The following is an 18,513-nucleotide window of genomic DNA, read 5'->3' on the forward strand; positions in this document are numbered from 1 at the left end:
GTAAGTTTGACATACAAAAGGATTAAAATATATACCGAAGTTAGGGGTAAGGGAAGTGGCTGAGTTGGTAAAGTTCTTGCCACATAATCCTAGAGAACCCGGATTTGTTCTCCAGAACTTATAGAAAGCTAGACATGGGCTACAGAGATCTCTTAGTGCTTCAACATGCTGACTGCTTTTCCAGAGAATCCAGGTTTAATTCCAAGCACTCACATAGTAGCTAACAGCTATCTCTAGGTCCAGTTTCAAGCAATCATCTGGCCTCCATGGATAATGCATGCACACTGTGCACAGAAACACACTCAGGCTGAACATTCATGTGCATAAACTAAGAATAAATCCTGTTTAAAAAGCTAGAGTAGGTGGAGATTGCCTGCAACCCGGTGCTGAAAACACAGAGACAGGAGTATCCTTGGGGGCTGATTGGTCAGCCAGCATAGCTGAATCAGTGAACCCCAAGTTCGGACACACTATCTCAAAATACAAAGGAGATGGAGACTTTATTTTCAAGTTGAAAAGCAACCGAGGAAGACACCTGAGTTTCCTGAAGCCTCCATGCATGCACATGCAACTTCATGCTCAACTGCACACCCACATGTAGCCACCCACAAACAAACAACAAAAATTATAAAACTTGCAATTAGATACATAATGTTATTGAATATGTGGTGAATGTCAACATAGATAAAAACAAACACTATGTTTATTTTCTTAGCTCTCGATAGAAACAACCTCAGATTTAAAAACTATCAGGTGCTGGTTCCTGCCTTCCTCCTTGCTTGAGACAGTCTCTATTTTCATTTCCCACTGCACTGCATGTGCCAAGCTAACTGGTGACTGAGTTTCTGGAGGCTGTCGTGTCTTTTCCCCATCTTACTAAAATCACATGGGGATTGACAATGTGCAGTAACTCACATGGCTTTAGGCATGTTCTAGGGAACTAAGCTTCAGTATTTATACTTTATGTGCTGAACCATTTAAGGAGAACACTAAAATATCTTGATGGGGAGGTGGAAAAATGGCTCCGAAGTTCAGAGAGCTCGATGCTTTTTCAGGGGACCTGTGTTCATGTCCCAGCACTCATGTAGGGTAGTGGCACACAAACACCTGTAACTATAGCTTCAGGGGATCCAGCAACTCTTTTGCCATCTGGGACTAACTGTACTAATCTAGGGATACTCCCACAGATGCAACTGCATATACATAATTAAAAATAAAATTTAGCTGGGTGGTGGTGGCACATGTCTTTAATCTGAGCACTTGAGAGGCAGGGGCAGACAGATCTCTATGAATTCGAGGTCAGCCTGTTCTACATGAGCTAGCTCCAGGACAGGCTCCAAAGCTACACAGAGAAACCCTATCTCTAATAAACCCAATAAATAAACAAATAAATAATAAATGAAATTTAAAGAATTTCCTGAAGATTACTGAGTAGCAAACATTTAATAAAGCATTACTCTACAATGACAAAAAGGTAATAACCCAGTTTGTTTTTACTAGCAAACACTTACAAAAAATGAGTCTCTCCTTTCAGAAAGACTGTTTAGCAAAAATCATCTGGGTATTGTGTATAAGCACAATAGCATGTAGTTAGAAGATCTTGAGAAGGTCATTCAGTCTTGTGTCTGGGAAAAGAAGACATCCTTAAAATATTAATATAATTAACCCTATGCCCTAGAGAGTTTCTAAGAGCCTGAAAGTAAAATACATTTCAATGTAGTGTCAGTAACAGCAACATGAATAGGCTACATCCAAAGAAAATTTCCACCTCAAATAAGGATACCCTAACTAAAAAAAAAAAAAAAAAAAGATAAATAAATAAGTTTAAAACAACATGCATAGAAGACCTAGAGAAAGTGAATTTAATTTGCTTGACATGTAGGCTAGGCATGACATATAGGCTAGGCATGACATGTAGGCTAGGCATGACATGTAGGCTAGGCATGACATATAGGTTAGACAATGTGAGATAGACATTGATGGAGCAGAAGGACATGAACATGAAAGCTCTTGAGCATCTTGGAGAAGCAGGAAATTGATATAGGTACATAACATGAACATGATGGAGCAGAAGGACATGAACATGAAAGCTCTTGAGCATCTTGGAGAAGCAGGAAGTTGATATAGGGAGGAGAAGATTGGGAGGAAAGAGAGTTACTAATACTTAACGTTAACAGCCAAGTTTAAGGACCCTGTGGCTGGGGCAACTTCAGCAATAAATTTTGGGCCAGTGGGTTAGCCTGTCTCAAAAACTAGGCAAAACCCAAGATAGAGATGGTTTCTGAGGAACTAGAGCATAGTTTGACCTCGGGTTCCAAAGAGTCACACACACACACACACACACACACACACACACACACACACACACACACACAAAGCAGGATAGACAGAATGGATAATAGGAAGATGTGTTTTCTAGCTAAAAAGGCACAAAAATACTGGAATATTTCAAATGTCTCATATTTTGCCTAATATCCATTTGTAGTGTGCCTTAAGATCAATACTTTTCTGAAAACAATGATTGAATATTCTATTCTTTTTTGTTTCAGATTTTTCATTACTCATTTACCGCTTCATATTTGATTTACAACATTCACACTGGGTAAGTTCTTTGGTTTTTCTGCCTTTTATGAGCATTTCTGACAGGCTAAGTTGTCACGGATGTCAGTTTGTTCACGTGAAAATATTGACATCTTTTCAAGGGAAGTGTGGGAGTTGAATCCTCCTGAAGTCGAGGACTCAGTCTTGCAGTACGCTGCCTGGGGCGTGCAAGGACAGCAGCTGGTAAGCATGCCACCCCGCCCCGCCCCGCCACCAACCCTATACCCTGAGGCTAAATTAAAGGAGTTACAGACCTCAATTCCTTGTGCACTTTAGTCTGTAGTCCTTGATGTTTTCCTAAATTCCACTGCATTATTTAGCTTAACTATTTCTTTACTTAAATTATTTATCTTAAATGGTTTCTTAAGAGTATGTCAAATGTAGAAGAGGGGGGTAGCTAAAGTGAGCAAAACCAAGGAGCATGAGGACCTCAGTGTTTACTTCCAGAGGAACCTGGCCCCGCCTCTTGAGGACCTGACAGAGGCCCTGCTTAAGCCTGAGTGAGGAGCAGGCAGTCTCTTTAAAAAGCGAAACTCCACCTACTTTCTCTTCTTCCTCTTCTCCTCTCTTTCTCTTTCTTTGTCTCTCTCTTTCTCTCTTCCCTCCCCTTTCCCTCCTCTCAGTAAAACTCCTCAGTCGAGCTTTGCCTGCATGGCTTATGTGTCCCTCGCCCACCAAGAGATCTCTGGCTCTCTCCTGCCAAGGTCCCTTGCAAGCAGAAGAATCTCCATGGGCTTTCAGCCGCGGTTTGGACCCACCTGCTGCCCAAGGTCCTTCTTGTACAGAAATGATTAGACTCAGTCTGAACTCCAGCACCCATTAAAAAGCAGGATGTGACAATGTGTGCTCAGAACCCCAGCCCTGGAGAGACAGAGAAAGGTTCCAGGCCCAGTGATGCTAGTTTTTTATTTATATTTTATTTTCTAAAACCAGCATAAAAGATTCTAGAGTTCTCTAAATTCTACCTAATCTTTACCTAGTTCACTTAATAATAATGTTTTCGTAAGATTTAATTTCGCTTTCCACTGTGATGTCTCTTTTCAGATGAATTAAATCAACAGTTTTTTAACTCACAGTGGTTCAGAATTGGTGCTAACACTCACTTGTATTATTTAGAAGCATGTCTATACTTTGAATGCGACCTGACCATCTTTTATGTGCTCAATACACATTATGATGAACGCTATGAATGGAGAATTGTGTTGATTCCCCAGTGGTGGATGCATTTCTCTGCTGAGCCTTAGAACAATCTCATCTCAATAATTACGTACCCATTCATATATTCTTGCTAATGATGTTGGGTGTGTGATGTCTTCCTTTGGGGTGCTGTCAATTTTACATGATAGTACTGAACTATGCTTTCAAGAGTAAGGGGATTTTAAGAGGATAATTATATCTAAAGTGTGAAATTGAATTCATGATAATTTAATCATCATGTATTTATCTTATTTACAGGCCTAAGTCTAACCTTTAAATGTCTTTTCATTGAGTTTAGAAACATCTAAATGTTCTAAAATTAAAATTGATAGTTTAACATTAGGCAGATGGGCTGAAGTATGTTTCTCATTTTCTGTGCTCCTCAATTTCTTCATTAATAAAACAAAAACATCTACGCCATTATATCATGATAAAAATTTGAGGAATACTACTATTTTCTCCAGTATGCCACCCAAGATTGTTGATTTAATAAATAACTCATTGCTCCATTTATAAATTCAAGAAATCATTTCTAATGTTGCTAGGTTTAAAAATGAAAGGACAATATCAATTTAACAAATAGGTGACAGGGAAAGTCATGAAATCTTTTGAAGTGAGTACGCATGAGATGGGTGCCCATGACAGCGGCAGATCACTTGACCTAGGCCAAGTCTTTATTTATCTTCATATCTTACGTTGCAAAAACAAAGACATTTCGCTTTGCCTTTAAGCTTTCATCGTTTACCACACTCCGTTATCTCAACTTCATTTTGAAAACACCATTTTGATAGTTTAATCTGGTAAGCATGAGAATAATAAAGAAGGAAGAAGGCAGATTGGAAGAAGAGTGAGGTACCCACATCATTTGTTCGTTTTTTACAATCACAGTGTCGCATGCAGCAATATTTGAGCATCATCTTTTTAGAACTGTACCAGGATAAATAATGAATATTACTGACAGGTGAACTTTTGTGGTGACTTGGTGGATGTAATTATTCCCTAAAACAGAAACTGAGAGTTAAATGAGTGTTTGAGGCACTAGTTTAAAATGGAGAATGAATCTACAATTTTCTACGTTTTTAGCATAGTTTTATGGATATATGTGAGACCTAGATTGAGCAAATAAAAGGATTATTTTAAAATATTCAGAAATACATGTCTGAGTATAATACTCACTAAATTGTATTTCACAAACAAGTCCTCCAAAATATTCTGCATTCACTCTATTTTCTGCATTAAACAGATGATTAGTTTTTTTTAAACTATTATTGATTCTTTGGTGGATATCACATGCATCCCAAACTTGTTCATCTCCCTGTCTCCACCTTTCTGCTCTCTGCCCTTTTGACCTCCAACCCAAAACAAAACACAATTTAAAAATATAGCCAAAAAATAAACAGCAGCAACAGCAACAACAGCAACAGCAACAACAGTTTTGTGTGAAATCGGTAGTGTAGCCCAGTGAGTCACACAGAAGACCCCTTAGTCCATACATCTTTCACTGGAATGAATCGTTGCTCTGGTTTGAGGGCTCTGGCTTCTGCTACACTGCTGATATTGGGCCCTCACTGTAGCTTTCAGTCCAGCACCTTCACATTCTCCAGCAGATAACAGAGAAGGTGAATATAGGGGCAGGTTAACTCATAGCCCTGGTGCTGGGCCTGGATGATGAAGCAAACAAGCCAGTGGAATTGAAACCCAGCAGTCCGGATTCCAGTGTCATCCATGTATGTTAGCATTTACCCTGGAGAAAGTTAGGGAAGCTTCAAAGCCATGTCTTTACTCCTCATTTACAGTACTGTCTCTAGAGTCAGCTTTGCAGTGGTACAGAAAGGTGACAAGATCACTGAGAGTTAGGAACAAATATGCCTGTTGCTTGCAGAGAAAACATAATGGAGGTATTTGTGCATAGCCACAGGGAGCAGAAGCAGGCGGTGGGAAGCAGATAGTGTTAAGGGGAGGTGGGCAGTCACCTAAATCTCAGTGCTTCAAGTTGTAACAATCCTGCTGGCCACTTTTTTCATTGTCAGAACTAATGAAATTCTAGATCCTAGAAACAGGGCAACTTCATGTCTCTTGAGAATCCTTAGAAATTCTTTTTTTCCCGGGTCTGAAAAAGCATGGGATAAAACCAGACTAGCCGAACATAGCAGACAATGAGGACTACTGAGAACTCAAGAACAATGGCAATGGGTTTTTGATCCTACTGCACATACTGGCTTTGTGGGAGCCTAGGCAGTTTGGATGCTCACCTTACTAGACCTGGATGGAGGTGGGTGGTCCTTGGACTTCCCACAGGGCAGGGAACTCTGATTGCTCTTTGGGCTGACGAGGGAGGGGGACTTGATTGGGGGAGGGGGAGGGAAATGGGAGGCAGTGGCAGGGAGGAGGCAGAAATCTCTAATAAATAATGAATAAATAAATAAATAAATAAAAAGAAATTCTTTAAAACATTGGTTGGTTTCAGTGACATTCATTTTTCAAGCCTGGGAGAGATATATGTATATCTACACTAAAATAATGTCACTTTGGTATTGCCAATGAAGTGGTATTAATTGTTTGGTTGATTTCATAATTCTCAACAATTAATTTTTCTACATATTTTAAAGATAGTTATTAAAAATATTCTGTTGTCCTTTTTAGGGACATGGTATACCAATATTCAAGCAGGCAAAACACCCATACACATAAAATAAACATTAAAAATTTAAAAACTAAAAACAAAATAAATAAAAAATAAAAATGAAAATCCTTTCTGAGTGGATCTTGGATTTACTTACCACCAGGTAACAACAAACTTCAGAATACCATTTATCTCCTGTATGTATTTACTTAGTTCTTTCTGGCTTCCCTTTATTTTCTTTATGGAAGGTTACATTTTTATTATTTCTGATTATGTGTGAATGTGGGGCTGCCAGCACGCACAGACGGGTGCAGGCGTCTCCAAAGGTCAAGTGAGTCTGGAGTTATGGGCAGTAGGAATCTCCCAATGTAGCTGCTAGAAACTGAACTCAGGGACTCCAGAAAAACAGCGCTCACTCTGAGCCATGGAGCCATCTCCACAACTTTTTCCCTTTTATTTTCCACTCGGCTGATTTCCTTATCACTCACGAAGAGCTTATAACTGTGTGCCTTTCCAATCAATTTTGTTATTTAATACACTTATACAAATATCAGGCACCCCAAATAATGCCTGTCATAAGAAGTCTAGCTGTTAATTTTATCATTGTTTTAAAATTATGAAAGAAATACCTTATTGAAAGAAATATTGAATTGAATTTTTAAGTTATGTGGGATTTTAAAATCGAGTAGTTTTGTGGGAACTGAACTGCAGTTCTTTGGACTTTTACAAAAAACATTTTAAAGCATTTTTTATAAAGCTTTTGTAAAGAAATCAGTATTTATCAAGGTTATATCTTTGTGCATTCTAACTGGATTCAAATAAAGTAAAAAGCATGAACCAAACTGGCTAATGGTGGACTTCATATGAGTATGACAGGTTTTGTCAATATTTGAGGCTATCAGCAAACTCAGCAATGACGGATATGCCAGTGCAATGCTTTAATTAGTTATGGATCCAATAAATTAAAGAGTCCTGGATTGTGTACTTACTGGTGGATAATTAATTTCTAATCCTTTGTTTTCATTTTCAAATCTTATTAGCTATTAAATAGCCATACTCTTGGTTATGCAGAAGATAAGAAGAGAGAGTCACATGATGTGTGTAATAAAAAGGGTTTAAGTTGGTGCTTCATTGCTTGACCAGGGTCTGGAGTTTCATTACAGTGTTGAGTGTGAAAAGGAAGGGAGAGGGAATGGGCTGTTGGAGGGGAAGGAGAGAGAGGTAGAGACTAATTGCTCCCTCTCTTCTTATAAGGTATTTTAGTTACTGAAGTGACAAAACATTATGACTAAGGCAGCTTACAATAGAAAGCATTTAACTAGGGGCTTACAGTTTAAAAGCTGCTTATGACCATCATGGCAGGGAGCTTGGCAGCAGGCACTCATGGTACTAGAGCAAAAGCTAAAAACTTATATCTGACCCAGAGTATGAAGCAGAAATTGAGTAAGTGAGAGAGACAGAGAAAGACGGAAATGGAGAGAGTCAGAGCACTAATTGAGAATGGCATGCTGTCATAGTCAGTGTCCTATTTTTCTGTGAAAAGACACCATGACCATAACAATTCTTATGAAGAGAACTGTTATTTGGGACTTGTTTACAGTTTCAGAGGTTTAGTCCATATCATCAAGGAGGGAAGTATGGCAGCACACTGGCTGACAAGATGCTGGAGAAGCAGATAGGAGTTCTACATCCAGATCCACAGGCAGCAGAAAGAAAAGGGACAACTGTTTGATGCCGAGACAGACACATTTCTTCCAATAAAGAATTTCAATTACAGACAGTTGTAAACTAGACTGTTGGGTGCTGCAAATTGAAACTATGTCCTCTAAAAGAGAGGCCAGAGCTCTGAATTGCTGAGTCATCTCTCCAGCCCTTGGGGGACCCTACTGATTGCCAGTTGATTCAACCACTGTGGGCAGCACCATTCTCAAGGCTGAGCTCTCAACTGTGAAAGAGTGAAGAAATCTAGCTGAGCATAAGTAGTAAAGAGAGAGTATAACTATATTTATTCCTCGCTGCTCTTCACTGTGGACATGAGGTGATTGCTTGAGTCTGGACCTTGACTTCTTGGAAAAGATGGACTGTGTTCTGAAAGTATAAGCCAAATACACACTTGCTGTAGTCAAGTATTTTATCACACCAATAGAAATAAAGGAAATTGAGTTCTGAAAGCACTTAGACCAAAAAAGTCCTGACATGAAGTTCACATTGTGAGGGCAGGGTAGCCTGAGGTGATAGGACAGTTAATATGAGGAATGCTTTGGAAGGTATGTTTTAGAGTTAGCTAGCAAAATTTGTGTTTCTGGACTGCTAAGAAATTCTCAGATATAGGAAGAAATAGAAAAGAGCTACATAGACACATATTTAAATTTTTTTGTTAATGAATGTGTTTGCATGTTTTTGTGTACGTGCATGTATAACATGAATGCACTGGAAGACATAACCTCAGTTGTTGCTCTTAATGTGCTGTCCACCTTTTAATCTAACTCTCTACCTACCTCCCTACCTACTTACCTATATATCTCTTTATTTATTTTGAGACAAAGTCTCTCACTGACCCAGACCTCATCAAGTAGTCTAGATGGGTTATCTAGCAAGCTCTGTGGATCCTCCTGTCTTTACATCCCCTACCTACCCATGATACCATGCCCGGATCTGTACCTTAGTGCTGAGGACTGAACTTGAATTCTGGTGATCTAGCACTTTATTGAGCAACAAATCTCACCAGCTCCTTGTTAATATTTTGAATAACAGAAACGACAAGTTTGATCTATCCATTACAAATGTTAAAAAGACAAAGAGAACCAGATTGAATAGTTATCTTAAACATATCTTCATATTGACATGAGAAATAATGGTCATGATGTCCCAACTTCATTACAAGTATATCACATATTCTGTACTTTTTAATTAACCACTGGATTATTTAGAACTAATAAAGCAAGTAAAATAATCATCTTTCTCACTTGTTTTCCTGCCATACACTGAAATCTCTCTTGCCTCTCTATTATATTCCATCCATCATGTGAATTTCAATAGTTAAATGAAGGTGTTTCAGCAACATAATTTTTATATTTGTAAATCAAGGTCATATGTAACTCAGTGTGCTCATATTTTGCATAGTTGCCACTAAGCAAGTCATTTAGATAGGACAACCATGTAAATGATATCTGGTGAACATTTAATACCAGCTCTTTGCATTTCATTACAGCTGTTGCATAACTTTTATTCTTGCATCTGAATGTACAAGGTATCTTGCATAATGATGTCAAGACAGGGGCAGTCAGCTGTCTAAACAATAACTTAAAGATATATTTTGCAAGAAGCAATTGCTTATTATATACAGTCCCTGGGGTGAAAAGATCCCAATTTGGAATAATTCAGCATTTCAATAAGTTATAAGTTTTGAGAAACGGCATGCAGATAACTCCTTGAGGGACCCATCCTCTGTGTCAGTGTCAGGACCCTTCCCTCAGGAGGCACTCCAGGTGTCATTCAGACAGCGAGCTTCTTCCCAATAAGGAAAATACAACTGTGAGAAGACATTCATACTTAATGATGTAATTGATTAGCCACAGCTCTTTCTCTAGTATTTAATTTTTTTTTCTTTTTTAGTATGCAGAATAAAGGGCTTAATTATGGCAGCAATGTGGGGAGGGCAGTGTGGAGGAGAAATAAACAGAACAAAGAATACATGGAAAAAAATGCCATCTTGAAGGCTGTTGGTTCATATATTAAAAGAAAGACCACTAAAAATGGGGGAGGGCACTGTATCTAGAAGAAGAAAGGGAATCAATTAGAGGTGGGAAGAGGCATGGGAAAAGCTAGTAGGGAGTGGAACAATAAAAGAGAACAAACCACATTGTTGCCATAATTAAATTTGTATAAGCCATATTGCCTACAGGTGTATATGTGTACCACATGGAAGCCTAGTGCCTGTGGAGGCCAAAAAAGGGCATCATGTCCCATGGATCTTTAGTTAGAGATAGTTAGGAACTGCCATGTGAGCGATGAGAACCAAACCCAGGTCCTTCACAAGAGCAACAAGTGCTCTTAATCCCTCCAAGCCTCCCTGATTTCTTCAGGGTTATTCAAGAGTGTGATTTTTCTAGTTTCCATGTATTTATTCTGTTTCTGTAGTTTATCTCATTATTGATTTCTAGTTCAACTGATAAGATAAAAGAGATTACTTATGCCCTCAATATTGGGTAAGAGTTGATTTGTGCTGCAGATTGTGGTTTACTTTGGAGAATCTTCCACCAGAGGCTGAGAAGACTGTAGATTTTCTTTCTCTTAGATGAGGTGTTCTGCAGACATATGCTAAGACAGCGTTATCTGTGGTGTATTCTAACGCTGAGGTTTCCTTATCCGTTTCAGTTTGGATGATCCAGAGATGACAGTGGGACCTAAAACTCTCCCATTATTATCATAGCAGGATCTATCTGACATTTTATGTTCACTAGTGTGTATTTTAAGACATAAAAAAATAAAAAGAACTACATGGAAAATGTACAAAAAATTAATTTAATAGAAAATTTTCAGAAACTTATAAATTGATGATTTGAATTGGTAATGTAAACATCTGTTTTATGGGGGAAATGTATGAAAATAAGTGAGGTTCTAAGAACTTAATCAGCACAGCTAAAATGAAATACCTCGCATTTATAGAAGACAGTATCTCTGGAAAGAAAAGAGAGAGAATAAAACAAGAAACAAAAACCAAAGCAACCTCTTCCCCAAGAGTCATACTGTACAGAATTTTTATAGGATCACAATAGGCTGTTGGACAAATTTCATTAAATATAAAAGAAATGAAAGCACACAGAATGTGCTCTATGACCATGAGTGAATTAAATTAGAAGTGAAAATCATCAATATACACTTATCAAATATTCACATGCAAAAACACATACCCATGGATGTATGCATGTAGACTCAAAAATATATATACAGATGTAGACAGACACAGTTATATCCACATATATACATGTGTGCACAAAGAAAAACGAACACATACAAACACAGACACACAGATAGTCCATGCACACACGTGTGCACAGAGATAGACACACATACATACACATAGATATAAATATAGATGAATGTGCACACACTTCTATACCCAGATGCACACACATAAACACACACAGAAATAGGCAGGAATACACACAAAAGTAGACATTTGTGAAAGTGAGAAAGCTGACCTACAAGTGGCTGGTAAACTGTGGGTCCCAACTCTGGTGTTAGCTTATTTTGATCCATAGGGCAGCTGATCTTTAGGGCAGAGCCCCAAAGGGAAACACAATGACCTCCAGGTAGCAGTTCGAGGAATAACCTTGTGTGAGTTTGTACAAAGCAGGCGAGAGAAAGTCAGGAAGGAGACTGTAGAAAATTCATTCATCTCTGGCTGAATGCAAGTGTGTGCATTTCAGCAAAAGCCGGCAGAGCTACTCTTGTAGCTAGCAGCTCTAAGTCAGAAAAGTAAATGCACAGCAAATGGAAATTCAGGGTTAATTATCGTAGGAATGTATTTTCTGTGTTCCTCTCTCATATATTTTCTTTTGTATATATGTGTTGGTGTACATGTGCATAAGAGCACATCTGTATGCATATCTGTTTGCATGTATTTGGAAGACAGATGTTGACTTTAGGAATCTTTATCTATTGATCTCCAACCTATTTTGAGGCAGAGTCCCTCACTAAACCTGGAAATCATCAATTCAACTAGACTAGAAGACCAATGAGTCCCAGGGATCCTCTTGCCTCTGCCTGGCCAACCTTGAAATTACATACACATGCTTCTGTTCTTGGCATAATACATGCGGATGCTGTGGGTCTAACCAGGATACATGTTTAGTAAGCACTTTAAGGATAAAACCACCAACCCATCTCCTATAATGATATATGTAAAACATTAAGAACAAGACATTGGGGGCATTTTTGGAATTGCAGAGCCAACTGGGATCATAAGCAGAACAGCAGCACCAGAAAACAGAGAGCATAGACCAACAGCCAGCATTTGTTTTGAAGAACATTGAGAGGTTTAGAACAACAGTAGGAAAACTGTTGCAGGTGTGACATATGATAACTGGAGTCTGAGGAGAAGACAGAAAGGCCAAGAGGAAATATCTGAAGGAATAAAGACAGAAATCCAAAATTATATCCAAGTCAAAAGCCATGTATGACCAAGTTGTCCATTGAACCTAAACATAATCAACTCACAGGAAGTCACACAAGACTTACTGCTCAAAACTGGAGGTAAAGATGAAGTGTTGTCACGGATAGGGGAATAAGACAATTACACCTAATGACAAGAATCCAAAAGCCTGTGGAGTTCTACGTAGACATGGTGAAGAATCATCGTACAGGAAGCGTCGCCTGGCAGAAAAGACATAGGGGCACATGCTATAAGAATTTGCTTCTATGACATCATCAGTGTTCCTTTACTCGTGCTGATCTGAATTATTCATCCTGTCAGTATAAAGAAAAGTGACTCCAGAGGAACTCACATCTCCAGGACACAGAGATGAACACTGAAAATTGTACACACACGACTAACAATAAATCACCCAGTTTCCTCTTCTGTGTAAAACATACTAATATTAAAACCAAAAATAATAGTATACAGGCTGCAGAGATATCCCAATTGCCAAAAGTGCTTCCCTGGCAATTGTGAGGGCACGAATTAGATTACCCAGATCCCACGGTAAAAGTTGGATGTAGTGGCAAGTATTTGTAATCTCAGTGATGGCGAGGTGTGGCATGCAGACAGGTGGATCCCTGGAAGCTAGCTTAGCCTACTCAGCAAAGGTGGAGGCCACTGTGAGACCTTGCCTCAACAGGTGTATTGGTAACTGAGAGATGATACCCAAGATTGTATTGTCATGCTCTGTGCATATGTGCACCCATCCACACTCTTGTATCCCCATATACACATGTACTATATCTCTGTGCGCACACACACACACACACGCAAACTCAAAGATACATGTACACATACACACCACACATATATGTCTAAGCAAAATGCTACTATAGTTTTGCATGATCTGTAATCTGTATATATTTGTGTATCCCTCTGTGTGTGACATAGATAGTAGTTATCATCATAAATATGTCATGTTATTTTTACAGCAGAAATCTATGAATTTGCAATCATGGGCCATTTCTTTGCCTGAGCTTAATTTATTTATTCAGAGTTCTGCAGATTGTAAGCTGAATGACAAAAATTAGGTTACATGGTAAAAAAAATAAATAAATAAAAGTGAGAACTTACTGTCTGCATTAGATGTAGTAATTCTTGTCCAACAATAGATAGAATAATAAATTCATAAATTATTTAATATTTTTGCTATTCCCAATATACTTGGAGCTTAAGTAACTTGTGAAAGGTCTTCCTAAAAGATTAATGATGCAAAATCACTTCGATTTTTTTCTACAATTCTGTGAACTTTTGAAGTATTGGGATTTTCTTGTTCTTATTCATAAAAGTTAAGTTGTATTCTCTTGATACCTAATCCACGTTTAATTATGCAGCTAATAAAATATTTATTAAGTAATTCAGTGTTTCTGGTGCCTTATGTTACTCTAAAGGTCATGACCTTCAAGAATTCAGTTAATAAAGTACAGAAATTATTCCCTGTAAAGAAATAAACCACGAACTTAAGATTTTTCTTAAAGTAAAATAAGTTTGTGTTTAGAATTTATAATGTGCTATTTACTCTGTAGAATCCAGTTGAAGTGAAATTAAAGAGTTTCTGACATACTTACAATCCAGAAGCAAGGACTGGGGAGTTGCCTCAGTGGGGAAGAATGCTGGTTTGAATTCCCAGCGCTCATGTAAACAATGTGCTTTACATAAGCCTGTTACACCAGTGTTGGTGGGGTAGTGTTTTTCATTTTTTTCTTTTTCATTTTCATTTATTTTATTTATTCATTTTCATATTTTTCATTTCGAGTTTCCCCTTTGTGATTTTCTTTATTGACTCTATTTCCTGTCTTGAACTGTTTTCATTTCATTCCAACATTTGAGTTTTCACAAATGGTTTTAATCACACCTTCCTTAAGGTGCTCGAACATATTCCTTGTAGCTGTTTTGAAGTCCTGTCTTGTGCTTCAGCTATGATGTAATTCTCAGAGTCTAGACTAGGTAGGATTCCTGGGCTCTAGCAAAGATGCATTATTCTGGTTATTATAGTGGTTTTTATGCTGGTGTCTAGGCATCTGGATTTGACGTGATTGTATCTGACCTTGTCTTTGTTGGGTACCCTCTGGTTCTTAAGAGAATATGTTACCTGATAGGGAAAGCCTGGTAGGATCCTCCCAGGTGTGGGCACATAGGGTCCAGGTAAAAAGTACTTCTAGGTATTGATAGCTGACAGTAAGGAAGGGGGATGGGCTATTGGGGGACAGATTTAGAGTCCACAAGAGGGAAGAAAGCTGGGTGTGCCACTGGGAGTGGGGTAAAGAGATAGGAGAAGCCCCAGCAGGCAGCCTGCTACAATGTTGGGGATAAGATTGGGGATTGGAACTAAAGCAAAGGACAGAGTCAAGATCACCTGCCTACCTGATTCCCTTGCCTGCAGAATGACCTGCTGTGACCTGCCTGGGGGTTTCCTGGGAGACAATGCCTGTGGGACCTACAATTGAGACAAAGGGATATGGGGTAGAGTAGTATGGGGTCCCTCTGTAGACCCTGCCAAAGAATTGAGCCAGCTGACCAAGACTGGCCCTGGCTGAGGAGGGGAAATGCACTACTAGCCACATAGCCCTCCCTCCGCCCCCATCCGGAGACAATCCTATGCAGAGGGGAGTCAAGTCAAGCAGGAACTCATTTATTTCCTTACAGCATGCAACTCATAAAGCAAGAAGAAGTGGAAGTGGAATTAGCCAATCACATCAGCAGTTGTCCGCATGAGCTGTGGCTCCTATAGCCCTAATGGAGATCAGGAGGGCATCAGGCACTTTATGCCATCTTACCCCATCTTTAACTCAAATCATTGTTTTTGTAAATATGCCAGGTCTCTTCTCTTCCTTGTTCCCCTTCAGTGCCATCTTGGCTAGGAATACTTTTCACGGCTTTGTGATGTCACTGTCTTTTAATTTTCCACCTTTTTCTAACCGTTACCCTTTTGGTGCCAACTTTGGTCACTCCAGCCTCCAATGTGCTCCATTTGACCCACAGAGTAAGACAGCTGTAGGAGATCCATGAGGTCCACTGGATACTGGGGGCAGAGAGAAACGTTGGCACAGCAGAGAGTGGGCAACAAAACCAGGATAAGACTGGATAATTAGAATGTGAGGACATTAGGGGAGTAAAGATGACCTACCAGATAAAAGTCAAAGTTTCTTAATTTGGGTTAAAAAATAATGTTTATCTCTTAGGAGAAGAGTACCAGTTATTCTTTTTAAAATTTATTTGCAAAGACTGTTGGAAGATTGGATATATTTAAATACATACTGTTAGAGCTAAGGGCCGAGGGAAACAGGCCTCCACAAGCACATACACATGTACACACAAACTTGAAAATGCACACACACACACACACACACACACACACACAGAGACAGAGAGAGAGAGAGAGAGACAGAGAGAGAGAGAGAGAGAGACAGAGAGAGAGAGAGAGAGAGAGAGAGAGAGAGAGGAGAATTGTTGCTACTAGCAATTGGTCCTGTGTTGTTTTGCATTCACTACAAGACTCATTTAATTTTGCTATTTATCAAGTCAACATTCCCTTCCCAGCTCTTTCACTGTGTTCACTGACATGAACACTGTCTTTCCCACCAGACGTGGGTTCTCATCTCTGTGATTCTTCCATCTTTGTCACCGTGGTGGCTTTAGAGCATCCTTTCCCAGCAGTTCACTTACAAATGCCACATATTATCTGATACCTCAAGATGCTCATCCTCTAGGGTTGTGAGTTAATTGAAGTGGGTCAAGGGAACTGAACTCCAGACTTCTGTGAGAGCAGCAATTGCTCTTAACCACTGAACCAGGTCTTTACCTCCTGATTCTGTATTTTTGTCACTCTCTCTTTTGTCTCTTCTAACATAATAACATTATAAACATTGAACTTAGGAAAGAGCACTCAACTCCTACAAAAGACTGGTGGAAAAAAACAGCAGTAATTGAGTACATGATTTTTCTCTGCTTTATTTTCTATTGTATCACCAAGAGACCCACCTGAAAAGACCTTGGAAGGTTTGGCTGGAGATTTCCTTGTGCCTAGGTTGTTAATATTACATTAGCTTTGGGATGGCTGCCATCTTTCACTTTCTGTTTTTCTATTGTACAAAAGGGTCTAGAAAAATGTCTTCAGATTAATTAAAACTGAAGAGGAAGATTCTAAAATTGTGGTGAGATTCTTTCAGAGAACTTTCCTTATTTTTTTATCTCCAAAGCTAGATGTATATCTTCCTGGTAAATTTTGGTTAGAAGATTTTTCCTGACTGGAAGTGGTCACATTGTCCCTGTTGCCTGGAAGCTTATCTCAATAGCTCAGCAACATAAGGCTCCCGCCCTCCATCAGAATTTCCTGCCTCTACCCACCCCTATCCAGAGAATATCTCTGGGCCTGGACTACTGACCTCATCTGAAAGCTGTCTCTAAACCAGACTACCAACTTCTCTCTAGCTTAAACCCTGCCACAGAACCCTGTTAGAAGGCTCCACGGCTGCACATATGAAAGCTAAGAGTTGTGCTGGGAGCCTTATGATAGGAGCATGCCACTGAATGCAAGTTAGGGTTTGTTCCCAGGCTTCCCAATCCTATACATTCATTACACTCTGGAATAAAGTTAAACTGATTCAACGAAGTCTGTCTCCTGGAAAGCTGTCTCTTTCATGCTCATGGGTTGTGTACAGAACTTTCTGCTGCTGCTACTGCTCCTCTTCCTCTCAACCTGGTGGCCAACAGACTGAGAGAGAAAAAGGATCTGCCACAAGTTTTCAGATGCAGCTCATCTTCAGAACAATATTCCCCAGAATTAACATACAGTTATTAAGAAGGGATCTCAGTTGGAGGGTTAGAGGGATGTGTCCAATTGAAAAGTAATCACCATGCAATCATGGAGAACTGAGTTCAATCTTAAGAATATATATATGTGAAAAACAATTATGGGGACATCAGGTTTGTAATCCCAACAATGGGGAGGTGAACACAGGTGAACATCTGGGGTTTATTGTCCAACTAGCCTAGCTAATCAGTGAGATTCAGATGGAGTAAACAACAGTCTCAAAAGCAATAAGGTGGAGAATCGATTGAGGTGGACATTGACCCTTTGGCTTCCACAAGCGTGTCCACACATACAGCTAATATCCATACTGAAAGGAAGGGGTATGTGAGGTAAGAAAAGGACTCAGTAATGTGTGTTATCGACATCACTACATCTGGAGTTAACTAAAATCCAAGCAGCTGGCTACACCTGGGGGAGACCTTCTTCCTTCCTTCCTTCCTTCCTTCCTTCCTTCCTTCCTTCCTTCCTTCCTTTCTCTTTTTAAAACTACGCTAGCCTTGGACTAAAAGAGATCTACCTGCCTTTGCCTTCCAAATGCTAGGATTAAAAGTGGGCACTATCACACCCATCTTGAGATTGTTTTTTCTTAATTAAATCATTTGAAATGGGGAGGCCCACGTTTAACCCAGATTTTTTGAGGTTAAAAAATAAACCTTTAATTCAGATCTTTTGAGGTAAGTAGATTCTCCTTTAATTGGGGCCACATCTTCTGACTTCAGTGTACATAAAGGACAAGGTCTATTTGCTTGCTTTCCCTCAGTCTTGCTGGCAAGTCCATTCCTTCAATGGCATTAAATCCTACTTCTTCAGGATTTGAGTATACTGAATATCAGCCAAGACATACAGTCTCATGGACTGAACAACTACTGGATTGTTAGAACTTCTCTTGGAAGAGAGCCACTGTTAAACTAGTTGGATTACAGACTGTAATACATTCTAATAAATTTCATACATATGAAATGTATCCATGAATCTATGTACCTATGTATCTATCTATCATCTATCTATCTATCTATCTATCTATCTATCTATCTATCTATCTATCTATCTCTATATCTATCTATCTCTATATCTATC

At 39.1% G+C, this 18,513-nt stretch overlaps 1 protein-coding gene across 3 annotated transcripts in view; it reads left to right on the forward strand.

Moving 5' to 3' along the window:
* The window catches only part of Dpp10 (dipeptidyl peptidase like 10), a 1,582,239-nt gene that overhangs the window by 1,434,282 nt on the left and 129,444 nt on the right, over nt 1-18,513 (forward strand). For all 3 annotated transcript variants that reach the window (XM_005348249.3, XM_005348248.3, XM_026779943.1), the window contains exons 6-7: nt 2,550-2,602; nt 2,703-2,784. In XM_005348249.3, coding sequence (XP_005348306.1) covers nt 2,550-2,602; nt 2,703-2,784 — 135 coding nt within the window. The remainder of the gene's footprint in view (nt 1-2,549; nt 2,603-2,702; nt 2,785-18,513) is intronic.

Source organism: Microtus ochrogaster, chromosome 6 (assembly GCF_000317375.1).
Source record: "Microtus ochrogaster isolate Prairie Vole_2 chromosome 6, MicOch1.0, whole genome shotgun sequence".
Classification (NCBI taxonomy): Eukaryota; Metazoa; Chordata; class Mammalia; order Rodentia; family Cricetidae; genus Microtus; species Microtus ochrogaster.